This window comes from Oryctolagus cuniculus, chromosome 7 (genome assembly GCF_964237555.1).
Source record: "Oryctolagus cuniculus chromosome 7, mOryCun1.1, whole genome shotgun sequence".
Classification (NCBI taxonomy): Eukaryota; Metazoa; Chordata; class Mammalia; order Lagomorpha; family Leporidae; genus Oryctolagus; species Oryctolagus cuniculus.
This window is the reverse complement of record NC_091438.1, coordinates 153,973,660-154,000,790: the sequence shown is the minus strand read 5'-3', so window position 1 is coordinate 154,000,790 and position 27,131 is coordinate 153,973,660. Positions and strand designations below refer to the sequence as shown.

At 50.0% G+C, this 27,131-nt stretch overlaps 1 protein-coding gene and 1 long non-coding RNA gene across 2 annotated transcripts in view; both read left to right on the top strand.

Annotated features, from left to right (window-relative positions):
• The first annotated feature begins 671 nt into the window (after window positions 1–671).
• LOC127488244 (uncharacterized) lies at window positions 672–6,838 on the top strand. Its single transcript, XR_007915795.2, has 3 exons — window positions 672–777; window positions 5,890–6,028; window positions 6,483–6,838. It is a non-coding gene; the product is annotated as an uncharacterized lncRNA (long non-coding RNA).
• Window positions 6,839–15,284: 8,446 nt separating this feature from the next.
• The window catches only part of DDI2 (DNA damage inducible 1 homolog 2), a 38,134-nt gene continuing 26,287 nt past the window's right edge, over window positions 15,285–27,131 (top strand). The window contains exons 1-2 of the mRNA XM_070079255.1: window positions 15,285–15,570; window positions 26,018–26,147. Coding sequence (XP_069935356.1) covers window positions 15,433–15,570; window positions 26,018–26,147 — 268 coding nt within the window. The 5' untranslated portion in view covers window positions 15,285–15,432. The remainder of the gene's footprint in view (window positions 15,571–26,017; window positions 26,148–27,131) is intronic.

The window sequence follows — 27,131 nt, the reverse complement described above, 5'->3', positions numbered from 1 at the left end:
GCGCCATCCCCCATAAACTTTTTAAAGTTAGATTTGAGGGGTCAAAGTTGTGGTGCAGCAGGTTAAGCCGTGAGGCCAGCATCCCCTATGAGGCTGGTTTAACTCCCAGCTACTCCAATTCAGATCCAGCTCCCGGGAAGGCAACGAAAGATGATTCCGGTGCCTGGGTCCCTGGCACCCATGTGGGAGTCCGGGATGGAGTTCCCGGCTCCTGGCTTTGACAAAGCCTAGCTCTGGCTGTTGCAGGCATTTGGGGAGTGAACCAGGGGGAATCTCTCTCTCCTCTCTCTCTCCTATCACTCTGAGTTCCAAATAAATAAATCTTTAAAAAAAAAATTAACTCGAGTCTTTTCTGGATCCATGTGCAGCGGGTTACCCTTCAATCAGAGCTAACAAGACACCGTAGAACCCCAGTTGCGCTTTTCTCAGACCTAACCCACGCGGACGCAGCAGGAAGCCACGCCTGGGACTCCCACCAGGGACTAATTTCTGGGCTAGCCACAGTCTCAGCCACACCCCTGCCCGAAATGCAGTCTGATCCGGTTCTCTCCAGCTGAGGTGGCCGAGGCAGGGAGCTGGGGAATAGAGCGGGCCCCGGTAGCGCGGTCCTGCGGCACCTGAGCCGTCAGGTCATCCTCAGAGCGTCCAGTATGCTCCCGACCGCGGAGGCCGCGACGCTAGGGTTCAGTCTGGCAGGGGCCTGCCACCCGGGGCTCCTGCCGGAGCCAAAGTGGCAACCGCGACAGCCCTGGCAGGCGCCGGTGACCACCGAGCCAGGTAACCTGCAAGGGTGAACCTCAGCGGACTGAGGCCGGCGTGCGGCGGGGAGAGGCGGCACCGGGTCACCTAGCAACGAGGAGGCGAGCGCACGGCCGCCAGACATTGGCTGGTGCGTGCCACGTGACCAGACGCCACTGTCCAGTGGGAGAGTTCGCTGAGAGCGCGTGATGCCGCGCAGGCGCAAACGTCTTGGCGGGGGCCGATGGTGCGGGGCGGCGGGGAGCGGTGGCGGCGGCGCCGCCTCTGCCTGGTGGGAAAGCCTTGGCCTTAAGGGTAGTTCCTGCGCCGGCTGTGGTGAAGCAGTGAAAGCGGTAGTGAGACCAGCTAGGTTTGCAGGTGCATTTCCTCAGAATAACCATGTGACGTCAGGGGTAGCTTCGGCCACCCGTACCCGCGGGGACAGAAACCTCCGAGGACGGTCCACGCCTGCCCACGAGGCCGGCACTCGGTCCTCACAGAGAAGGGGCGCAGAGTCGGGATGCCGAGTCGGCGCCGAGCGGGGACTGGTCTGGGGCAAGAGCCGGGCGGGGCGGGGCGCCCTGGAAAAGGAGTGGATTCGGGTTCCTGTTTGGCAGAGTTCTAGTCCGCGGGTCCACGCCCTGGATGCCCGCGAGGAGCTCGGCGTGGGTGGCCGGAACCCGCTGCCCCTCGGCGGTCCGCAGCCGGCGTCGCTAGTGGGTTGTGCGGCATCTCCTGGGGCGGGGTGGGTGGCAGCCTTCCGTCAATCTACACGTCACTTCGCGTTATCCGGGTTCTGATGCTTGGGACGCCACGACCAGGATGCGTGGGGCCTGGGCCACAGGCGAAAAGCCCTTCCAGTGTGAGAGGGACTGGAGGACACGGCGGGGCCGGTGCAGCGCCTCTCGCCCGGCTGGGTTTAAGCTCGCATCCCACGTTAGAGCGCCCGGGGTTGAGCCCTGGCTCTGTCCCTGCCGGCACCCAGGAGACCAAGGTCGACTCGCAGGTCCTCCCCGGGCTCCCACTGCTGTGGGCTTTGGGCGAGTGAGCCCGAGGAGGGGAATCTGTGTGTGTGTGTGGCTCCGCCTTCCAAGCTAAAATGCAGGGTAATAAATACAGTGTAAAAGCTTGCCCAGGATGCCGTCCTGTCTAGTAAATTCCCCTCTAGCAAGCAGACGGGAGAAATGTGTTGGCTCTGCCTTCAGAACGTGTTCAGGATCTCAGCTGCCACGTGATCGTCCACCCGGTTACATTGTTGCAGTAGCCCAACTAGTCCACTCGCCTTCACAGTCAAAGCGAGGTGGTTTTTGGTTTTTTTGAGAGGCAGGCTGAGTTCCAGCTGGTTCACTCCCTGAAACACCTCCAACAGCGGGACCGCTGCTGCGGCCGAGAGTTGGCGCTCAGTCCACATTTCTCGCGTGGGTGGCAGGCACCGACTACCTACCTGCTGAGTCACCATCTGTCTGGACCCAGGGCGCACACCGGGAGCACAGCTGAGACTGAAACCGGCACTCTTGGGTGGTCTGTGGGGGTCCGCCCGGAGTAGCATCTTAACTGCTAGGCCAAGCACCAACCCCAAAGTGATCTCTTGTTTTTGTTAGTATTCGGAAGGCAGAGTTAGTGAGAGAAGAGAGCAAATTCTCCCATCCACCTGTTTGCTCTCTGCCGGAGTCCAGCTGCAGCCAGTCCAGGGGTTCCCGGAGGTGTGGGAGGAATGAGAGACACTCACAGCAAGGCTGATGGCCTGGCTCTGATGAGACAGCACCAGACTTTATTTTTATACCCTAAATTACATCTGCTGTTCATTTGACACATTCTTTACTGTTCTCATAAATTTCCATCCACTTTAACCCATTGACCTTGTACTGTGTGTAACTCTTCCCTAGTTCCGATTTCCATAGCTGTGTAACGGTTTCTTTGATTTTAAATATTTACTTGATATTTAAGATACAATAGAACAGAGACTCAAAGTGATGCTACATTATATAATAATCGATTACAAAAAACATAATGGGGGCGGCACTGTGGTGCAGTGGCAAGTGCCGGCATCCCATATGGGTGCTGGTTCTAGTCCTGGCTTCTCCTTTTCCGATCCAGCTCTCTGCTATAGCCCAGGAAAGCAGTGGAGGATGGCCCAAGTCCTTGGGTCCCTGCACCCACATGGGAAATGGGAAGAAGTCCTGGCTTCAGATCGTGTAGCCCTGGCTGTTGCGGCCATCTGGGGAGTAAACCAGAGGAAGACCTCTCTGTCCCTACCTCTCTCTGTAACTCTTTCAAATAAATAAAAAATCTTTAAAAAAACAAAACAAAGTGGTTATTTTGCAAAGAATCAGAACATCTACTTCTAGTTTCATGACTATTGATTGGGGCCGGTGCTGTGGCACAGTGGGTTAAAGCCCTGGCCTGCAGTGCCAGCTCCCATAGCCTGTTCTAGTCCCAGCTGCTCCTTTTCCAATCCAGCTCTCTGCCGTAGCCTGGGAAAGCAGTGGAAGATGGTCCAAGTCCTTGGGCCCCTGCACCCACATGGGAGACCCGGAAGAGGCTCCTGGCTCCTGGCTTCCAGCTCCAGTTCCAGTTCCAGCTGTTGCGGCCATCTGGGGAGTGAGCTGGCAGATGGAAGACCTCTCTCTCTGTCTCTACCTTACTCTGTAACTCTGTCTTATAAATAAATAAAATAAATCTTAAAAAAAACGATTATGAAGATTGGAACATTTACCTTTTAGTTTAACTCTACTAGTAACCACAAACACCCTGTTTAAACAAACCCATTCATTACACATGTCCTTTCCATAACCCTTCACTATTATTTAGTTTTTTTTTAAAAAAAGATTTATTTATTTATTTGAAAGAGTTAGAGGAGAGGCAGAGAGAGAAAGAGAGAGAGGGAGAGAAGGAGGGAGAGAGAGGTCTTCCATCTGCTGGTTCATTTTCAAATTGGCTGCAACAGCCGGAGCTGTGCCAGTCCAAAGCTAGGAGTCAGGAGTTTCTCCTGGGTCTCCCACACGGGTGCAGGGGCCCAAGGACTTGGGCCATCCTCCACTGCTTTCCCAGGCCGGGTCTCCCACACAGGTGCAGGGGCCCAAGGACTTGGGCCATCCTCCACTGCTTTCCCAGGCCATAGCAGAGAGCTGGATCAGAAGTGGAGCAACCAGGTCTCGAACTGGCGTCCATATGGGATGCTGGCACTTTAGGCCAGGGTGTTAACCCACTGTGCCACCGTGCCAGCCCCCTATTATTTAGTTTTAGTAGCTCATTTAAGACTCACTGACTTCAGTAACTGCTTTATGTTCTTTCCACCAGGCCACATGTACTAAGGTATTTACCACTGTTCGTGTGTTTCTCAACCACTCAAATTATTAACCCTTATTTACAACTCCTAAATCCATGTCAAGACATGCTCTCAAGTGGATTATAGCAGGAGACTGAAGACCTTTCCCAAAGACCCTCTTATCCCTAACCTACATCAGGTCTAACTGCATACCATGCACCTGACAGTTTAGAATTCCCTCTAGGCTTTTATTACAGATAACTGAAGCTTCAGAGGGGTTGGATTACTCTAGGAGGATCTAGTCCGTCCAACAGCTCAACCATCACTGAGGTCATTTTGAATAGAAGTTGTTTTTCACAGATTTCCAAGAATATAGCGATCATCAGTGAGATCACCAGGAAACTCTGGCTTTCTTGTATAGAATATAATTATCAATATAAAATAAAACCACCAAGAGGACCGCAGTGGAGACACACCTCCTGCTGTGACCTTGTCAGACAGTCAAAGCTGTCTTGGCCTCTTCAGCTCTCCAAATGGCTGCAATGGCCAGAGCTGGGCCAAGCAGGAGCCAGGAACCAGGAGCTTCATCCGAATCTCCCACATGGGTGCAGGGGCCCAAGCACTTGAGCCATCTTCTGCTGCATTCTCACACACATTAGCAGGGAACTGGATCCGAAGTAGAGCAGCCAGGACTTAAACCAGTGCCCAGAGGGGATGCCGGTGTTACAGGCGGTGGTTTAACACACTATGCCACAATGCTGGCCCCCAAAGTTATCTTTTTAACATGCAGGCCATGTCATGTCACTTCTTTGCTCAAAACCCTCTAGTGGCTTCCCATTTCGGTCAGTAAGAGACAGCATCATGGGCACTGGTTCTAGTCCCGGCTGCTCTTCTTCCAATCCAGCTCTCTGCTATGGCCTGGGAAAGCAGTGGAGGATGGTCCAAGTCCTTGGGCCCCTGCACCCGCGTGGGAGACCCAGAATAATCTCCTGGCTCCTGGCTTTGGATCGGTGCAGCTCCAGCCGTTGCGGTCATCTGGGAAGTGAACCAGCGGATGGAAGAACTTTGTCTCTCCCTCTCACTAACTGTAACTCTACCTCTCAAATAAATAAATATCTTTTTTTTTTTTTTTTTAAAAAAGGCCAGCATCCTTACAGTCCCCACACTGTCTGGCCTCACAGTTTGCTGTTTATCCTTCAACTAATTCACTCATCCCCAGGAACCCTTGCTCTTTGTGTTGTTTCTAGAACAGGGTACGAGGGCTTTCTCCTTTAGGTCTCTGTACCTGTTGGGACCTGTGCTGAGTATTCTCCCCAGATGTCCCCAGGATTTCCTTCATTTGCCTGCTGCAATGTCACCTTATATAAGACCCCCTGTGTAAAGTGACAATCACTCCATGCCAGAGTCTCCCAACCCACCCCCAACACTCCTTTCCCACCGCTTGCTTGTAACACTTAACCACAGCCTGACACGTTTTACATGTTCTTCGTCTGCCACTCCTTGCTGGAATGTAAACTCCGTGCCAGTAGGCACATGTTGGCTGCTGCACCACCACTACCTAAAACAATGTAGGCCATGCAATAGGCGTTCATAATTGTTGAAGTCATGTGTGCATGCCCAGTGTGGTTCTATTGCTTATGATGAGTGGACCAAAATTGGTTCAAGTGGCTCAAGGACTTGGAACATAGCCACAGTATTAATGACTTGGCATTGGCAGTGCCCACCTAGAACACTTGGTGTCTTAAAAGCTGGCTTTTTGTGGTTGGTGTCCCGGTGCAGTGCATTAAATTGCAGTTTGCAGGCCGGCACCACAGCTCACTAGGCTAATCCTCCACCTGCGGCGCCAGCACACCAGGTTCTAGTCCCGGTTGTTCCACTTCCAGTCCAGCTCTCTGCTGTGGCCTGGGAAAGCAGTAGAAGATGGTCCAAGTCCTTGGGGCCCTGCACCTGCATGGGAGACCTGGAAGAAGCTCCTGGCACCTGGCTTCAGATCCATACAGCTCCGGCCATTGCAGCCAACTGGTGAGTGAACCAGCAGATGGAAGACCTCTCTCTCTCTGCCTCTCTTTTTCTCTGTGTGTAACTCTTTTAGATAAATAAATAAATCTTTTTTAAAAAATGGTATCTTTACACCCTTTTAAAATGCAGGTAACAGAACCTGCCTTGTGGTGCAATTGGTTAAGTCACCACCTGCTGTGCTGGTATCCCATATTGGAACACTGGTTTGGTTCTGGCCACTCCACTTTGAATCTAGCACCCTGTTAATGTGCCTAGGAAGGCAGCAAACTGCCACCCATGTGGGAGATCTAGATGGGGTTCCTGGCTTCAGCTTGGCTCAGCCCTGGCCATTGTGGCTATCTGGGGAGTGAAACAGCAGATGGAAGATCTCTCTATGTCCCTCTGTGTGTAGCTGCCTTTCAAGTAAATTTAAAAAAATTTTAAGGCTGGTAACCTCAGAGTGATCATTTTGTTTCAGCCATCATTAATACCTTAGTGTGTTGGGGACAGCGCTGTGGTGCAGTGGATTAAAGCCCTGGCCTGAAGTGCCAGCATCCCATATGGGCACCAGTTCAAGTCCTGGCTGCCCCTCTTCTGATCCAGCTCTCTGCTGTGGCCTGGGAAAGCAGTGGAGGATGGCCCAAGTCCTTGGGCTCCTGCACCCGCGTGGGAGACCCAGAAGAAGCTCCTGGTTCCTGACTTCGGATCGGCACAGCTCCAGCTGTTGTGGCCAACTGGGGAGTGAACCAGCGGATGGAAGACCTCTCTCTCTCTCTCTTTCTACCTCTCTAACTCTTTCAAATAAATAAAATAAATCTTTAAAAAAAAAAAAAACCTTAGTATGATTTAGTTCAGGTCCTTCCTTGAGAGCAAGTTTAGAAAAGAAAGTGAAGAAAGTAGGAGCACCTGAGAGCTAACAGGAACACGTGGGGAGAAAGTGCAGGTGTGGAGAAAGGGGCATGAAGATAAGCTATAAGCTTGCCAAGGACAAACCTTGGCTTGTTTTGTAGCTGGCCCCGGGCTGACTCTGATAATCAAAGTACATATTGATCTCTAGCTCCAACCTTCGGAGTAGGCAAATTTATGGCACCTGAAATTAGAGTTGAGCAAAGTCTGTACTTATCTGAAATGTTTTTGATAATTCGGTGAGTACACTGGAAATGAAGAGGTGTTGACTCGGAGTCTGGTGGGACTGAAGGCTCTCAGATCTAAGGGAAGGGAGTGGTGTCACCCTACCAAGTGCACAGGATCCTGGCCTACAAAATAGGGATTCTGGGTTAAAGTAAAATGAGTGAAACAAAGCATGGCCTGCTATCAGCAGAAGGGCTAGACACAAAGTAGGTGAGGGGTTTCCTGAGCAACCTAATCAGGAACTAACTGATAAGGGGAACCTTGAAGAACAGTATATACTTGCTTTAAAAAATAGTTCACAAAATATTTATGGCATTTGGAGGGACTTAAGGTTTTTTGTATTTTTATTTAAAGATTTATGTTTTGAAAGGCAGAGTACTGAGAGGAAGATACAGAAAGGAATTCCCATCCACTGGTTCACTTAGCAGGTGGCTGCAACAGCTGGGGATGGGCCGGGCTGAAGTCAGGACCCTGGAACTCCACCTGGGTCTCCCACATGGATGAGAGGGACCCACGCACTCGGGCCATCTTTCACTGCTTAACATACTAGCTGGCACCCAAATGGAATTCCAGCGTTTCAGGGATCTGCTTAATCTCCTGTGCCACAACACCAGATCAGGATTTATTTCTTACTGTGGGTGTCTTTGAAAATCAGTCCGGGACAGGCATTGTGGCACAGTGGGTTAAGACACCATTTTGGGTGCTCTCAGCCTACATCCAAATGCTGGTTTGAGTTACAGCTATTCCTTTTTTTTTTTTTTTTTTTTTTTTTTTTTTAAGTTTTATCGGGGCCAGCGCTCTGGCACACAGGTTAAAGCCCCAGCCAGCAGCGCTGGCATGCCATATGAGTGCCAATTCTGCTAATGTGCCTGGGAAAGCAGCAGACGATGGCCCAAGTCCTTGGGCTCCTTCACTTAAGTGGGAGACCCAGAAGAAGCTCCTGGCTCTTGGATTCAGATTGGCCCAGCTCTGCTATTTGGGGAGTGAACCAGCAGATGGAAGATTCTCTCTCTCTCTCTCTCTCTCTCTCTCTCCTTCTCCCTCTCCCTCTCTCTCTCTCTCCCTCTCTCCCTCTCTCCATAACTCTGTCTTTCAAATAAATATTTTTAAGAAAACTGAGGAAACTCATTTAAAATATTAAAAATAAATAAAATTGTATTTATTTATTTATTTGAAAGGCAGAGTTACAGAGAGAGAGAGAAGTCTTCTATCCACTGGTTCAGTCCCCAGATGGCTACGGTGGCCAGAGCTGGGCCTATCTGAAGCCAGGAGCCAGGAGCCAAGTCCAGCCCTGGCTATTACAGCCATCTGGGGAATGAACCAGTGGATGGAAGACCTCTTTCTCTGTCTCTCCCTCTCTCTGTAATTCTACCTTTCAAATAAAATAAATTGAATCTTAAATAAATAAAATCTAGCTGAGTAGATGCCTTTACTAATCTGCTCTTTCTGGTAGAGAATAATTAGGCAAGAACCTCAAAGTAGATAGAAACTCGGCAGGCGGTGACTCTGGAGGGATGAATGTCAAGGTTTTGGAGCACAACAAAGTGATTCCACATGGAGGATGTGGTCAGAGCAGCTGTACTCTGCTTAAAGTTAGAAACATGTTTCACTGTTTGAAGAGTCTGCCACGCACTAGCTGCGAGAACTTGGGCAAGTTAATGAAAGTCACCGTGCCTCGGTTTCCTTATCCACCATGTGGGAATGATGGTGCCTGTCTCTGAGGGCACTTAGAGGGCTAAGATGAGGGCTTACGTGTATCTGTACAAAACAGTGGTCAAGACGCCGAGCTCCCGTCAGACAGCTTGGTTTGAATCCCGAAGCTGCCATCTGCTACTTGTGTTTCCTTGGGCAGGAGGTTGTCTTCTCTCTATTCCCCACAGAGATAATATAATACCTGGGAGGATTTTTGTAAGGATCTAATGACTTAGCACACACTAAGTGCTTAGAAGAATGCCCGGTATAAAGTAAGCACTCAGGAAATGTTGGCCTCACACACAGAGGCGATCAATACATTGGACTCATTCTCCTTAGTAGCAGGATTCCAGCTCCGAGCCCTTCCTCCCAGCCGCCACTCCACACCATCCTTCGACTTAACAACTGGAAACCTCTTGAGCCATCTGCAGTTGCAGATAATGCAGGTGCAAAGTCCACCATCTGAGCCAGATTCCAACAGACCATTAACTGAGCCGAGTCCAGCAGGGGTAAGGCCTGAGAGGGAAGAAGCTGACTTGTAAGAGCTGTAGGGACGGTGCTCAGGGCAGCTCTCTTAAGAGAGGCAGGAAGGCCGGCGCCACAGCTCACTAGGCTAATCCTCTGCCTGCGGCGCCGGCACCCCGGGTTCTAGTCCTGGTTGGGGCGCCGGATTCTGTCCCAGCTGCTCCTCTTCCAGTCCAGCTCTCTGCTGTGGCCCAGGAAGGCAGTGGAGGATGGCCCAGGTGCTTGGACCCTGCACCTGCATGGGAAACCAGGAGGAAGTACCTGGCTTCTGGCTTCGGATTGGCACAGCGTGCCGGCCACAGCAGCCATTTGGGGGGTGAACCAACAGAAGGAAGACCTTTCTGACTCTCTCTCTCACTGTCTAACTCTGCCTGTCAAAAACAAACAAAAAAAGAGAGGCAGGAGAGGCTGGCGCCCTGGCTCACTAGGTTAACCCTCCGCCTGCGGCGCCAGCATCCCATATGGGCACCGGTTCTAGTCCCGGCTGCTCCTCTTCCAGTCCAGCTCTCTGCTGTGGCCCGGGAAGGCAGTGGAGGATGGCCCAAGTCCTTAGGTGCCTGCACCCACATGGGAGACCAGGAGGAAGCACCTGGCTCCTGGCTTCAGATCAGTGTAGCTCCGGCCGTAGCAGCCATTTGGGGGATGAATGAACGGAAGGAAGACCTTTCTCTCTTTCTCTCACTGTCTAACTCTATCTATCAAATAAATAATTTTTTTAAAAAAAGAGAGAGAGGTAGGAGGGAAGGGTTCGGGGACTTTAGACCAGGAAGCCCCTGTCATGAAAGCTTGATGGATCTTGGTGGAAAGGAGTGGTAAAACAGCCCCACTTTTGCACTTTTCACCAAGAGGGCGCCAAAGGTGAAGCAGGAAGCTCCTGCTCGTCCCAAAGCTGAAGCCAAAGCCAAAGCCAAAGCAAAAAAAAAAAAAAAAAAAAAAAAAAAAAAAAAAAAAAAAAAAACCCTACGTCACCCACATCTGGCAGCTCAAGGCACTATGCCTTGGTGGCAGCCCAAATACCCTGGGGAAAGCACCCGCAGGAGAAACAAGCTAGAGCATCATGCTGTCATCAATTCCCCCAGCCACTGAGTCTGCCATGAAGAAGACAGATGACGACACCACACTCGTGTTCATCGTGGATGTCAAGGCCAACAAGCACCATAGGAACAGGCTGTGAAGAAAGTCTATGACACTGACACGGCCGAAGTCAACACCCTGATCAGGCCTGACGGAGAGAAGGCATGTGTTCAGCTAGTCCTGATTGTGATGCTTTGAATGTCGCCAACAAAACTGGGATCATCTAAACCGAGTCCAGCTGGCTAATTCTAAATATAAATGTTTTTTCATCATAAAAAAAAAATTGGCCCCTCCAGTGCCGTGGTCTAGCAGGTTAAAGCCCCGGCCTGCAGCACCGGCATCCCACATGGGCGCAGGTTTGAGTCCTGGCTGCTTCATTTCTGATCCAGCTCCCTGCTAATGTGCCTGGGAAAGCAGTAGAAGATGGCCCAGGTCCTTGGGCCCCTGCACCCACATGGGAGACCCAGAAGAAGCTCCTGGCTCCTGGCATTGGATTGGTTCAACTCTAGCCTTTGCAGCCATTTGGGGAGTGAATCAGCAGATGGAAGACCTCTCACTGTGTGTCTCACTGTGTGTTAGACCTCTCTAACTCTTCCAAATAAATAAAATAAATCTTTAAAAAAAAATAGCCCCTATTGCAAGTATAAGGACCTTGGGCCTGAGTCTTGGTTTCACATAGATGGAGTACATCTCACTTACAGGATGTGTGGATTGTATATTGTTTCTTGGGTTTCCTGTCTCTTAACTGTCATTCTCCAAGTCCAATCCATTATCAAATTGGACTTTTCAATTCTCTCTCTAGGGGGAGCATTTGGACTAATGATTCCACGCTGGAGTGCCTGGGTTTGATACCCAGTTCAGTTCCTGGCTCCAGCTTCCTGTTAATGTGGATCCTGGGAGGCAGTGGTAATGGCTCGAGTAGTTGGGTCCCTGCCACCCAAGCGGGAGATGTGGATTGAGTTCCTGGTACCCAGTCTCAGCCTGCACCGTTGCTGGCTGTTGCAGCCATTTGGAGAGTGAGCCAGTGAATGCTAGCTCTTCATATCTCTTTGCCTGCCTTTCAAATAAAAAACAAACTCTCTCTAATGCATCTGCTCCCCTCAACTGCCATCTCTCTAACCCATCTTTTTTCTCATCTACACCCCTGCAGTAGCCCCATAGACATTTTTCTGGTTCCCTTTTGTTCCAGTACAACTTATTGTCCACTCAGCAGCCAGTGTGAACTTGAAAACTTTAGTAGCCCCCCCTTTTTTTTTTGAAATATAAATCACATATCATACACATCATCCATCGGAAATGTACAATTCAATGGTCTTTAGTATCTTCACAGGGGTGTACAACCATCATCACAGTCAATTTTAGAACATGTTATCACCCCCAAGAAAGGATAGAAACAGGACAGACTCAAGCCTCTCCCAACATGACAGGTGTCCATCCATCTTCCAACCTGTGTATCCATCTCCAGCTCCAAACCAATCAGGAGCAAGTGCTATCCAGGCCCTAACCGCAAAAGACCCCCTATTACCTTGTTGGGGAGTTTCCCAACCTGCAGGCAAGCCCAGAATGGCCCAAGGTGACTGATATATGACCTTCCTGGGGTATTGGCAGTGAGCAACACAGTCATCTTGAGTGTGTCATATGCAAAAAGAAGAAGGAGAAACAGCACCTGAGCAGAACACAGGAGTGTCCTATGCCAAGAGGGACAAGCCAGAACTGCAGTCTAACGCAGACCGAAGTGGTGTGTGCCAAGCAGAGATTGCCACACCTCCCCAACTGCATAACACCCCTTGTTCAGCTCCCATCCTGAACCAGTCGGGGCAGCTGCTCTCACTAGGCTGGCTCCCTCTCGCTGGAGCAGAAGCCCCCCCCCCCCCAGCCCTGTTTGGGTTGTACCTTGACCTCTTGTCAATTTCTAGATGCAAGTGAGCCAAACAGCCTAGAGTTGGTAACAAAAAGAAACCTTGTACCCTTAGTCACTTCTCACATAGCTCCACTCTCTCATCTTCCAGGAGCCCTGGGCAACCCCCCTGTCTCTATGGATTTGCCTTTTCTGGGTATCTCTGTATTATTGGAATCACAATATGTGTCTTTGTGGCTGGTTTATTTTACATAACATAAAACACATTGTAGTATATAGTAATACCTCTTTTTATTTCCAAATAATATATGTGTATGCCACGCTTTCTTTATCCATTCATCAGATGATGGATTCTGGGGTCGGTTCCACTTTTCGCCTTTTATGAATAACCCTGCTGTGAACACTCAGGGACGCATTGTCGTCCAGATGAACGTTTTCATTCCTCTTGGGCATATTCTCAGGAGTGGGATTTCTAGATCATATGGTAACTTTGTAGCTCTCTTTTTGAGGACTTGCCAAACTATTTTCCAAAGTAGCTGCACCATCTCCCATTACTACCAGCAGTGTATTAGGGTTCAAATCTCACATGCTCACCACCACTTATCTTGTTTTTATCTTGTTATTACAGCCATCTTGTGGGTGTAAAGTGGTATCTCATTATGATTTTAATTTGCATTTCCATTTTATTATGCTCACTGTTTCTTTGGGTCAAAAATTCAAAACCAGTACAGTGGCGACGGCTCCATGATGTCTGGAGCCTCAGCTGGAAAGAACGGAAGGCTGGAGGTGACTCACACTTGGGAGGAGAACCTTGGGCTGCACGCTTGGGGGGGGGGGGTCCTGGCTATCAGCTTTGACCTCAGCCTGGAACGCCTACCCTGGGTGTCTCCTCTCCATGCGGCCTCACCACAGGTGGCTATCAGCTTTGACCTCAGCCTGGAACGCCTACCCTGGGTGTCTCCTCTCCATGCGGCCTCACCACAGGTGGTAGCCTGGTTTCCTTCAGAGCATAGCTGCTGGGTTTCAGAAGCAAGTGTTACAAGAGGATCAGGCAGAGGTACATTTCCTTTTATGTGGAGAGACAGCCACAGCGGTCAGCCGGTGTCACTTCTGCAGGGTCTGCCATGACTCGAATGGACCAACAGATGCCCCACTTCTTCATGGGAGGAATCTCATGACCTTACTGTAGGAAGCGCAGACGGAAAAGAAAATCTGCCAGACTTGGAACCTGAGCACCACTAGAAAAACACATAACAGGAAAAAGCAGTTGACTCATGATTTCAACTTCAGCTGATGCCTCACCACCACCTGGCAATCCTACACCATTTCTCTGCCCAACTTGCAAAGGTTATTTCAAACCTTCTCCACTGTGGAAGGCACTACATATGTCTTTATTTTTTAAAAAAAAGATTTATTTATTTTACTTGAAAGAGTTACAGAGAGGCAGAGAGAGAGAGAGAGAGAGAGAGAGAGAGAGAGAGAGAGAGAGAGATATCTTCCATCCACTGGTTCACTCCCCAAATGTCCACAACTGCTGGAGCTGGGCCAATCAGAAGCCAGGAGCCAGGAGCCTGCTCCCAGTCTCCCACACTGGTGCAGGGGCCCAAGCACTTGGGCCATCTTCCACTGCTTTCCAAAACGTTAGCAGAGAGCTGGATTGGAAGAGGAGCAGCCAGGACTTGAACCGGTGCCCATATGGGATGCCGGCACTGCGGGCAGAGGCTTTTCCTGTTATGCCACAGCCCCGGCCGCCATATGTCTTACTAATACTCGTTCCCAACCCCTTTTCTCCTGACCATGTCCACTAAAGAGGCTTCAAAAGTTAATCACATTCCCAGCCTCTCTTGCATCCACAAACGTGTGACACTGCGCTGCCCAGGGCGATGTACACAGAAATCTGCTAAGGAACTTCGGGCAAGCTGCTGCCTCGGGTGGGAAATTGACGGCGGGACTGGGGGCAGCCGGCCACAGGGCGACCCTCGGGAAAGGCCACAGAACTGCAGAGGCCGCCGTCCCGGAATCGCTGGGCTTCTGAGTCCATGCAGCCGTCGACCTCCTCGCTCCTTCCTATTCTGCTAGGAATAAACCCTTCGCCGTGGCTCCCGGGGCGCAATCGGCCAGCGCGCGGTCCGTGTGAGAAAACGAATCCTTATTTATTTAAGCCACTGGCAGGCCTTCTGCCCCTCGTAGCTGCTAGGACCACTCCCACACCCCCTACCCCCTGGGAGCGCTCAGCTCCCGATTCTCTTTCCTGCCGCAAACCTCAGCTCCTCCGTGGCCCTGACGGCCGAGCCTCTGCTTCCTCCCTCCTGCTCCGGGCAAGGGGGAGTGGGAGCAGATGCGGAGATGCCGACCTCAGCGCAGGTGTCCTTACGCATCCTCATCCCCGCCCCCCCCCCCCCCCCCACTGGTCCAAGCTTTGCCCGACAAAGGCGCTGCACCAAGTGCAGGGGCTCCAGGCAGACAGAACCGCAAGGAGAGGGAATGGCGCCTCGGAGGAGGTGAACTCGTCTCTCGGAGATGCGCCTTGAGAAATACGTTTACACCTATCAGCGGAGGCATGTCTCCCGCACTGGCCCGACGGGTGATCACTCGCATCTCCACGCGTTTTTGCGTCGGCGCCGCCTAGCACACGCCTGTCGGATGCGCAAACGAGAGGGTGGAGCCTTGCACCGTCCACAGCTCCCGTGTGGCCCTCCCTCGCCTCGCCCCGCCCCGCCCGGCGCCCGTCTCCCGGCTGCCCGCCCACGCCCCTGCCCGGTCCGCGCGCTCCGACCCTCCCCCGCCTTCCCGCCGCCGCGTCCCGGCCCCGCCCCGCCCCGCGTCGCGACGGCAGAGCGAGCGAGGCGGGCTTTACGGCAGCCGCGTTGCGGCGGGGCGGGGCTCCGGGCGGCCGGCGCGCTTGGCGGCAGCGGTGGGAGGCAGGCCGGCAAGGCAGACGGACTCGCAGGCGGGTGGTGGCGGCCGTGCTCGCTAGTGAGGGCGGGAGGGAGTGAGTCACTGAGCGTGTGTGAGGGAGGGAAGGAGCGAGCGAGCGAGCGAGCAGCCCGCGCCGCCCTCCCGCCAGCGCCAGCCAGGCCCCGCCGCACCGCCTGCCCTCCGTCCCGCGCCCAGGCCGGGCCGAGCCGAGCTGGGTCGGGCCCGGGCCATGCTGCTCACCGTGTACTGTGTGCGGAGGGACCTCTCCGAGGTGACCTTTTCCCTCCAGGTCGACGCCGACTTTGAGCTGCACAACTTCCGCGCGCTGTGCGAGCTCGAGTCCGGCATCCCCGCAGCCGAGAGCCAGGTACGCCGTGCGGCGAGCGGGGCCTCCCGGAGGCTGGTCCTGCCTGCCCCGGGGCCTCACGCCCTCCCTCTGCTACGGGTGGCGCATCGGGGGGCTGGGGAGGGGGTGAGGGGCGCAGGGCTGGCGGAGCCCGTGGCGCCCCCGCGTCCGGGAGGGAGCTGGGAGCCGCCGCTGCCCCCGCAGCAGCCCGAGCGTGGGGTGGGCGCCCGGAGAGCGAGCGGGGACCCGGGCGCAGACGCACCCACTGCAGCGAGAGGGGCGCCGGGGCCGTCGGGCAGCCCTCCCCGCCTGGGTCCTTTCTCCCTTGCCGACCCCGAGTTCGGGGGGTCGTGGACCTGAGCAGCAGCCCTGTGGGTCGCTTCCCCCCCGACCAGAAAGGCCGGTTCGGATCCGGGCGGTGGGTGGACGCCCGGCGCCTTTGGGAGCGGGCTCCTGCGGAAACGTGCGCAGTTTGCCTTGGTGGACAGGTTGGCCTCTCACGGGAAGGGAAAAGTTCGCCTCGTCTCGAGGGCTTTGGAAATGCCCTCTTGTCCCTACACACGCGTGTCTGGGTAAATTGCCCTTTAAAATGAAAAAGGAGCTAGCGGTTCAGCTCGGGTTGTTTGTTCCTCTGCACTCTGCCCTGGTGGGGAGCCAGAGCCCCGTCGTTGGGGTCAGGGCAGAGCTCCGTGCTCTGTAAGGCTGTTTGCTTGAAAATGGCTAATCACATCGTGCCGGTGTGATTTCCTGGTTTCATTTTCCAAACCTGCTGGGGAAGTTCGGCCCCGCTTGCGTTTTAAATGAGCGGAGCACTTACTGTGGGAACGCCTTGGGGTTGCCCCTAACTAGTCTTTACCGAGCAGAGAGGGGTTGCACCAGCACCCTTGGGTCCCCGCTGGGTACAGTGGCCTTGGAGGACCTGCCTTAGCCCTGAGGATGTCGGAAGGCGTCGCAGCCCCGGAACGTGGACCTTGATTTCCTCCTGCAGTTATGAAATAGTTCCAAAAACCACTGCCCGCTACAGCTCGTCCTGCCCTGCCTTATGGTAAACAAATGTGTCAATATTTTGTTCCGAAGTAGGACTCCCTTACACAACGCGAACCTTAGAACCTTGGCATAAGGCTGTGTATGAAAAGGGATTATCACAGGGCACAGAGTGGCACTCAAATATGTCGTCTGGCAAAAACTACAAAGAAATTGGTAAAAGGGATTTCTTTTTTCTTGCAACTTCTATAAAAAGCTACTCCACCGTTCCTGTTGCAGATGCCTTATGTGGAGAACCAGGAAAGGACAGTTTAAAGAGGAAAAACTTCCGCAGTCCCGTCCCTCTGACGGTTACAGTACCCTGGTTACAATCACCAGCTGGCAGGGACATAAAAAATTAACATGTGAAGTGATGTTTTTAATAAGTTGAGAAAAGACGGCGCTTAAGATTTTTTTTTCTGTTCCTGCACATTGTGAGATGACTATAACAAAAATTTTAATTAAAGAGAATGTCAGATTGAAAGTCACTTAATCTTATGATTAAGACAGGCCATACAATGCCAGTTCAGAAAGTTAGGAACACCTAATTGAACAATTAGACTAGCTCCAAGTTCATTCTTCTTTATTATGTCAGCCTTTTGGCATTTACTTCCTTCCCAAGCCGAATTAGCATATGGAAACCTGGGCTCCAGCTCACCAGAGCCTGTGAGGTGGTTGTAAACAGCTGGGATTGGTCTGTCCTGTGGCTCCTTTGTAACCTGACAACACTGTATCCATTTTAAGGTGGCTGGTGGTCGCCTTTCACTTGTCCATCAGGCAGGAACAGGATCCACCCCAGACACTTGAGTCATTTCCTTTCCCGAGTCATAAAAGTAAACATGGTTGCAGTTTTGCCCACAGACATATCATTTTCACTTGCGTGGTCCCTCCCTCTTACCTTCCAGGGTTCTCCGTATTACTCATTTTCCCTTCCTCTCCTAGTTCTCCCATCCTGTTTATCTCCTGGAGTTCCCTCGCCCGCTCTCAGCCCCTCACCTTCCTTTCCTGACTCCCTTTCTTGGTGGTGGACTTTTTCATGTTCCTGGCTCTGCCCTGCCCTGCCCTGCCCCTGTATGCCCAGATCACCTGTCTCCAGACTTGCCTTCATGTATCCCTGTCGGTAAAATGCAACATGCTGCTTATACACACACACACACACACACACACACACACACACGGAGTAGTGTTTCCTATGCCTGTGCATATGTAATGCACTGTATTTTGTCTGTAACTGACATGCATTGTGTGTGTGTTATAAAGGCGAAACATTAAGGAAGGATGAACTGAAATGAAAAGGAAAAACTAAAGTGTTTTCTGTGCTCTTCCTATATTCTTGAACTTCCATGCCTGCCACCCCTTAGGGATCACTAGTTCAGAGTTCGTTCTCTGACCTCAGCATCAGCCATGCGTAAGCATGCACGTGGAAAAGGTGTGAATTTCCAACAGCTCTAGTCTGATCATAGTAGTTGCAATGCAGTGATAACAAATTTAGAATAAAACCCGTCTCAGCTTGTCCATGTGAGGAAAGCTAGGCGTGTTCCACCTCATGCGAGTGTGGACTTGGAAGCCGGTCCTGGCCCTGTTGGATGCTTTGATGCAGACTTGCCTGGTGAACTTCAAACAGTGATCAGAACTTGGCTTTACTGTAAATTAAGTGTCTTGTACTTCTGAAACCTCATTGTAATTTGCCTCTGTAGGTGGTATGTGGTAGAGACCTGTGCACACTGGAAGGGCCCTGCAATGAAAGGCATATTTAAATACCAAATAACAACTGCAGTTCTTACACAGCATGATTTCTAAAACACTGTTTTAAACCAGTAGAAACTGAAATTTTCTATTGTAACTAGTTTTAGCATGTTTATTTCTGCAGATAATGTGTTTTTTTTCTGATAAATACTGTGTTTGAGTCATTACAGAAACCTGTAATATATAGAAAAGAATAAAAAACAGTCACTTATTACCTCATAAGCCATAACTGCAGTTTATTTTTTATAATGTATTTTTAAGCCTTTTTCCTTTACATAGTTAATGTATCTTTTAAATATCATGGCCCTGAACTATAATTATATAAACAATTTCATGGTTTCCTTTAGTCAACATTATATTGTTGGTGTTTTCCTATAACACTTCAAATTCTTCAGATTTATAAATTCTAACTACATCAGAATGTGTGGTATCCATCAGATAGATGTGTTACAATTTACTTAGTGATTTCCCTGTTGCTGGGCACTTGAATTGTAGAAATTTGGCAATAAGAGTAACATTGCATGGACATATATGTTCTTAAGGCTTTGTCCCTCAATTCTGATCAATTTCACAGAATAAATTAGATATGGAATTGTCAGGTTAAAGGCATAAACTTTTTGAAAGGCTTTTGGTGACTGTTGGCGAATTGCATTCCGGAGGGTTGTAGAAGTCAAGATGGCTAATACTGGGACAGTAGTGTGTTGCATATTGTGGGCATTCAGTTAGTGAGAGTACTGTCAAAAAGCCAATCAGATGTGATTCTAAGGGTTTGGTGGGCAGTTAATGGTCCTTAATGCCAGAAATGTATTGCTTGTTTGTTTTTACATTTTAAGCTTTTATTCTGTGCGAAAGATGCATAGGAGAATGAGGGCCCTGTCTAAAGTAAATCTGGGTTCATACTGAGTACCAGAAACCAGCCACGTGGAAGAGCATCCAGGCCAGGAAGCATGGGGCAGGTGGCCAGAAATGTATTGTTAAGATTAAGAAAAATGTGACCTCATGCTTAAAGAGGTTGGAATTTTAGAAATTGCTTTGTTATTACATGTGGATTAAGATTAGAATTTAAGGAGCCCGTGTTGTGGTGCAGTAGGTAAAGCTGCCACCTGCAATGCCAGCATCCCTTATGGGTTCGAGTCCTGGCTGCTCCACTTCCATCTTCCACTGCTTTCCCAGGTGCATTAGCAGGGAGCTGGATAAGAAGTGGAGCGGCTGGGACACTAACCAGCACCCGTATGGGATGCTGACGTTGCAGACAGCAGCTTTACCCCTTATGCCACAGTACCAGCCTTGCAGATTAAAACTTAACAGCTGTATAAAATTTCCTCTTGTGTGTTCTCATAAATGCAAAACATGAATTTTGAGCATTGTAGCTTTTTTTTTTTAAGGTTTTTGTGCTTATTTTTGAAAGGTGTTGTGATGAGAGGGAGAGACAGAGCTCTTCTGTCTGCTGGTTTGCTCCCAGAGTATCTGCCACAGCTGGGGCTGGGCCAGGCCGAAGATAGGAGCCAGGCGGTCCATGAATTCTGTCCTGCGAGCAGCAGGCAGGAACCTTTATACTTAGACCATCAGCTGCTGCCTCTGAGGTGCAAGTGAACAGGAAGCTGAATCAGAAGCAGAGTAACCAGGACTCCAGCCGGCATTCCAGGGTGGGATGCAAGCACTCCAAGCCTCAGCGTAACCCGCTGTGCCTGGCCCATACTGTGCTTTGCGCTGGGTGACGTGCCTGGTGGAAAGCAAGCATCACTAGTGCAGTCGCTGGACCCCCTGGGTTTGGAGTAGCAGATTTTGAAGCCATTGGCCTTGCAAATACTCAGGTGAAGTTGCAACATAACACAGATTTATTTTGAGACTTAAGCTGTAGATGATTGTCTTAACTCTTTTTTTTTTTTTTTTTTTTTTAAGGTTTATTTTTTTATTTGAAAGTCAGAGTTACAGAATGGCCTAGACTGAGAGAGGTCTCCATCCTCTGGTTCACTCCCCAAATGGCCGCATGGCCAGAGCTGGGCTGATGCGAAGTCAGGAGCTTTTTCTTGGTCTTCCACGCAGGTGCAGGGGTCATCTACTGCTTTCCCAGGCCAAAGCAGGGAGCTGGATCGTAAGTGGAGCAGGCAGGACTTGAACCAGTGCCCGTATGGGATGTGGCACTGAAGGCGGTGGCTTAACCTGCTAATCCACAGCGCTGGCCTCCTCCTCCTTTTTTTTGGGGGGGGGGATTTATTTATTTTGGGGCTAGCTCTGTGGCATAGCCACCTGCAGTGATGGCATCCATGTGGGTGCCGGTTCAATCCTGGCTGCTCCACTTACCCAGCTCTCTGCTTTGGCCTGGAAAAATAGTAGAAGATGACCCAAGGGGCCGGCGGCTCATTTGGTTAATCCTCCACCTTCAGTGCCGGCATCCCATATAGGCACCAAGTTCTAGTCCAGCTCTCTGCTGTGGCCCGGGAAGGCAGTGGAGGATGGCCCAAGTGCTTGGGCCCCTGCACCCACATGGGAGACCAGGATCGGCTCAGTGCTGGCCATAGCAGCCATTTGGGGAGTGAACCAAAAGAAGGAAGATCTGTCTCTCTGTCTCACTATCTATAACTCTATTTGTCAAATAAATTAAAAAAAAATGACCCAAGTCCTTGGGTCCCTCCCGGGTGGCAGACCTGGAAGAAGCTCCTGGCTCCTGGCTTTGTATCAGCCCAGCTATAGCCGCGCGGTCATTATTTGAAAGATCTTCCCTCTGCTGGTTCACTCCTCAAGTAGCTACAATGACCAGGGCTGGGCCAGGCCAAAGCCAGGAGCCAGGAGTTTCGTTGGGGTATCCCACATATGTGCAGGAACCCAAATACTTGGGTCATCCTCGATGCTTTCCCAGGCACATTAGCAGGGAGCTGGATTGGAAGAGAAGCAGCTGGAACCCAAACCAGTGCCCACATGGGATCCCAGCATCACAGGTGGTGGCTTTACTCAGTACCCCACAGAGCTGGCCCCAGTTGTCTTACCCTTAAACCTGTTTTGAAAAATTATTATTTTATTTAAGAGACAAAGCTCTCATCCACTGTTTCAGTTCCCAACAGCACACATTACTGGGACTGAGCAAGGCCAAATCTAGGAACTCATTCCACGTCTCCCATTTGGGTGGCAGGGACCCAACTACTTAGGCTATCACTGCTGGCTCCCAAGGTTTGCATTAGCAGGAAGCTGGAGTCAGGAGCCGGAGCCAGTTATCAAACACAGGCACTCTGATATGGGATGCAGGCACTTAACCACTAAGCCCTTTTAGGCCCATTTAACAAAAAGAGGGATATGCATTTGGCACAGTGGGGTGAGACGTCTACATTCTGTATCAGAGTGCCTAATTTGGGTCCTGGCTCCTCTACTTCCAGTCTAGCTTCCTGCTAATATTCAGGTGATGACACAGATGCCTGGGTCCCTGTACCAGGTGGGAGACTCAGATTGAGTTCTGGGCTCCTAGCTTTGGCCTGGCCCAACCCAGCCCTGGCTTTGTGGGCATTTGGGGAACGAATGAGTGCCTGAAAGATCTTTCTCTGGATTTCTGCCTTTCAAATATAATGAAAGTAAATAAAAACTTTATTTAAAAGATCAGTTCTTGAGGCCAGGACTGTGGCACAGTAGATGAAGCTGCACTTGGGAAGGCAGCAGATGATGTCCAAGTGCTTGGGCCCTTGCCATCAATGTGGGAAAGCCAGGTGAAGTTCATGGCTCCTGGCTTTGGCCTGGCCCAGCACTGACTGTTGCAACTGTTTGGAGAGTGAGCAAGTGGATGAAGATCTCTGTCTCTCTTCCTTACAAGTAAATATCTTAAAGTAAAATAAAAATAGTGTCCTGCATTGTGGTGCAGTGGGTAGGCCGCCACCTGCACCGCCGGCATCCCATATGGACACCGTGTCTTGGATGTTCCACTTCCACTCCAGCTCCTTACTGGTGCGCCTGAGAAAACAGTGGAAGATTGCCCAAGTAGTTGGGCCTCTGCTAGCCACATCAGATGGAGATCCTGGCTCCTGGTTTCGGCCTGGCCCGGCCCCAGCCGTTGGCGGCCATTTAGGGAGTGAACCAGTGGATGCAAGATATTGCTCTCTCTGTCTCCTTCTGTCTTGTAACTGCCTTTCAAATAAAATAAATCTTAAAAAAAAAAAATCTGTTCTTTGTGGCAATTATCTTTGTATTATTTAAAGATTTATTTATTTATTTGAAAGTCAGAGTTACGCACAGAGAGAGGTGTCGTTCATCTGCTGATTTAATCCCCAATTAGCTGCAATGGCCGGAGCTGTGCCAATCCGAAGCCAGGAGCCAGGAACATCTTCCAGGTCTCCCACGTGGGTGCAGTGGCTCAAGGACTTGGGCCATCTTCTGCTTTCCCAGGCCATAGCAGAGAGCTGGATTGGAAGTGGAGCAGCCAGGACTCAAGCCGGTGCTGCAGGCAGTAGCTTTACCCGCCATGTCACAGCGGGTAAATTGTCAGCCCTGTGACAATTCTTCCTTAAGCTTTAGTTTATCTTACTTTAAACTGAATTGCAGCACACCTGCTGCTTTGTCAGCTTGGAGAACATTTGTTGCTCATCTAGGTTCCCCTCTCTAGTGTTCATAGGAAATTAGAGCAAATAGCAATTTTCCATATTTCACATGTGTGCTTAATGTTTCCAAGTTGGAGCTTCCATTTTTGTTGATTCTACTTTTTAAAAATGATATTGTCTGTGAAGGAAATATTGTGGCAACAGTCTTGGGATGATGTGGGCATCTGTAAAGTGGGAGTCCAAAGAACCAGGAGTTGGTCCTGTTCCTTTCATCAAGTCCAGGGCAAGAGGATGCACCGAGCAATGGACAGTACTTGGATCCTCTGGCGGGTGGAGGCCCTTAATGGTGATCATGCGTGGCTCAGTTAAGGTCACCCAGCTCATTCAGCTGTTTGGGGGTTGGTATGCTTTATGGTCAGACAGATGTGATGCCAGTCCCAGTTCTCTTCTTATTAGCCTTTATTCATTTACCTGTCCATAAAAATGGGACCAACAGGGCTGGCATTGTGGTGTGGAGGGTAAAGCTGCCTTCCACAGGGCTGGCATCGTGTGTGGGTGCTGCTTTGTGTCCCAGCTGTTCCACTTTGATCAGCTCCTGGTGAACGGCCTGGGAAACAGCAGGAGACATCCCAAGTACTTGGGCCCTTGTCACCCACATGGGAGCCCCAGATGAAGCTCCTGGCTGGGGCCTGGCCCAGCCTTGGCCATTGTACATTGTGGCCATCTAGGGAGTGAATGTACCAGTGGATGGAAGATATTCTCTCACTCTAACTTTTTCAAGCAAATAAATAAATCTTTAGAAAAAAGAATGGGGCCAGTAATAGCTACCTCATACAGTGATTGTGAGACTACAGTGAGAGTATATGAGGACTATGTGAGAGACTGAGAACCTGCTGTGATGTTGGCTTGGCAGCAGCCCACTCTGTGGTAGGGCTGGCTCCTGTTGTAATTTGGCTTTTTAAGTAGTATTTCCAACTGGAGAAGAATTCAGGGATCTTGTGAATAGGATCATTTTTAATCCTCCTGGGATTGATTCCTCATTGTAAGTACATACATTTTCCCTTATGAGTACAGTTAGGGTAAGTCACTGCCCCGGGAGACAGATCCTAAATATACCGACAGTTTAGTTTCTGAACTAGAAAGTTAAAGAGTGGTCGTAGACTGCTGGTGACTTCGTTACAGTGGCTTCACAGCGTTGATGCCACTGGGCGAGCCTGCCCACGTGGTGTTTCTCGTGGCACGCCATCTCTTTCTTGCACATCTCAGCCTCTGACACTCGTCACTTCTGATCGACGGGTGTTTTAACAGGCAGTCCCACAGTTCCAGTATGACTGTTCTATGCAGAAATTGCTGATTCTGTTGTACTTTCACCATGAGAAATGGCCTTTAAAAGGGTGTGCGGCTGGGATGATGGAGTTTTCCTTGCGGTTTCTTGAAACGTGTTTCAGCTGTGCAGATCGAGAGTGAGGACTTGGAGTACTTTTTCTAGTCATGCATAAAACTTGTAAAGTGTAATTGGACCTGTTAGTTCTACAAACCATTTTTTTCCCTCATCCCCCAAAGGATTCAGTTTTGGAAGGAACTAAATTCAGTTCCTTGTTCTGTTCCATATATCAGCACACATTTTGAGAATAGTTAGGACAGAATCATGTTTTTCCCCCCAGTTTAAATACTGTATTTTCAGTTTCTCTGCCAGGTAACCTTCCAAGGAGAGCTTTGAAAATACTGTAGAATGGTAGTGTAGCAGAAAGACCTGCAAGGGACAGCTGTAATGATTGCTTGCTTGACAAACAGGAAATGTGGGTCCCGGACCAGCTGGGTAGCAGAGCCAGCACTTCAGTTCTTCAGTGTGCACGTGGCTGGTGAGAAGCACACGGTCAGGAAGAAAACTTCTCACAGCCTGACTTGATGCTGACTGCTCCTCTGGAGTATATGATAATGCAGAGCAGTTCTTACGCCCTTTTATGGTGAAATCACAGTAAACGTCTGTGTGTTCCACTCTTCCCCTTCCACAGTACATTGTTTCCTTGATGTCTGTGTGCTCAGGCTTTCTTCAGTGCTTAAGTATACATCATAAAAACACTTTTCTTAGTTGTATATCCCTGAGCCTTTTCTGAATATCTTTCACTTTGTTTTTAGTCATAAACATAGGAGTGATAAAGCCTTAGAGATGGTGGAAGAGACGGATGCAGGGGGTGTGCTGAGGAGCAAGGTGCATGTTCACAAGTGTGTGAGCCAGAATAAATCATTCCCATTTCCCTCCCCACTCAAAATTAAATGTAGAATTACGTTGTTTCTTTTTAGTTTTTAATGTTTGTAGTTATTTATTTGGAAGGCAGTGATAGATCTTCCATCTATCTGCTGGTTTATTCCCCATATTCTCTAAACAGCTGGGGCTGAACCAGGCTAAAGCCAAGATCTTTGAACTCTATCTGGGTCCGCCACATGGGTGGCAGGGACCCAAGTATTTGAACCATCATCTGCTGCCTCCCAGTGTGTACTCTAGCAGGGAGCCAGATCAGATCTTCCATCTGCAGGTTCACGCCCAAAATGCCTACAGCAGCTGAGGCTGGGCCAGGCTGAAGCCAGGAGCAGGAACTCCATCTGGGGCTCCACATGGGTGGCAGAGCCTAAAGGTTTGGGCCATCATCTGCTGCCGCCCATGGTGCACGTTAGCTGTAGGCTGGATTGGAAGCAGAGTTGGGACTCACTGTGGGATGTGGGCATCCCAAGTGGCAGTTTTACCACTGCTCTGAAAGCCAGTCCTGAGAGCATCGGTTTTAAGATGGGCCCTTCTCTAGTTACTTGTGACAGGGAAATGAAGTTCTCCAGTAAATCACGTGGGTGGCTGGTAGAAAGACCCTAAGCAAATAAATACTGTGTTAGGGTACATTTTAAGTAGGTTAATGAGGAAGGGCTCTGAAGAGGTAATGTTTCTACAGAGACCTAAATAAAACCTGACTGGAGAAAGGACATTCCTCAGGTAAAGAGAAAAACCAGCGAAACTGCCCCGAGGGAAGGTTGATCCCTGTGGTGTGGAGTGGGCTCGGAAGGGGGGCCAAGGGCTAAATTCTGGGTTTTGAACAAGGGATGACTCTGACTGGGAGGAAAACTCTGGTCTTTGCTTTGTTCTCAGTTACCGCTCAGTGCTTTACATTGGGAATCTTGTCTCGTTGTAGATCGTCTATGCTGAAAGACCACTCACAGACAACCACAGATCCCTGGCTTCTTACGGCTTAAAAGATGGGGACGTTGTGATTTTACGACAGAAGGAGAATGCAGACCCTCGACCTCCAGTGCAGTTCCCAAGTAAGCATCGCCCAGCGGCTCAGCACCCCCGGCTCCGGCCTCAGGAGCTGGCAGACCGTAGTGGTTCAGAGTTTTCAGTTAGCTTTAGATTCAAACTACCTGACTCTGCCTCCTGCATGCCGTATGACCTCGGACAAATTATTTAACTTTTGTGAATCAGTTTCTTCTGTAAGGTGTCCCATAATTAACCCCAACTCCTAGAGTTGGTGTGAGAATAATGCCTGGAGAACCTTCAGCACATAGCAAGCTTTCAATAAATGTTAGCTGCTGTTGGTAATTGGTTATTTTATGGTGATCTTTATCCTTGGAGAGGACTTGAGAGATGATGTGAGCTGGTGATTCCTGATTGACTTTTGCTACTTTGTGTCTGGCCTTCAGTAGCCTTTGTGGAGTTTGTTATTTTGTAATTTTGTGGTTTTTTTTTTTTTTTTTTTAGTTTGTTTTATTTATTTGAAAGGCAGAGTGACAGAGTGTCAGATCTTCCATGTGCTGGTTCACTTCCCAAATGGCCACAACAGCCCAGTCTGGGCCAGATTGAAGCCAGGAACTCCATACGAGTGCCCCATGTGGATGTCAGAGGTTCAGGTTCTTGGGCCATCATCTGCTGCCTTCCCAGGTGTAGTATCAGGAAGCTGCACCAGAATCGAAGTAGCTGGGATTTAAAGCAACGTCACAGCTTCAGCTTAACCCACTTACCCCAGCAGGCACTTGTACCCACCTTGCCCCTGGTTTATAACTCAGCTGTAGGGGAAAAGAGGTCTCTTTATAATTATTTTTCATTAACAGAAGAAGCTCAGATATTAAAATAATATCATCAAAGGGACACAGCTAAGACGTAAATTGTACAGGAATTAAAACTTGATGCTTTTGCATTAGACTGAACTTGATAAAATACACAGCTGTACCACAGTTTCCCTGTCGGCTGTGTTAATCATGTGAAAAGCTCACATATCGTAGGTGCTTCATCCAGAATAGGTGTTTACA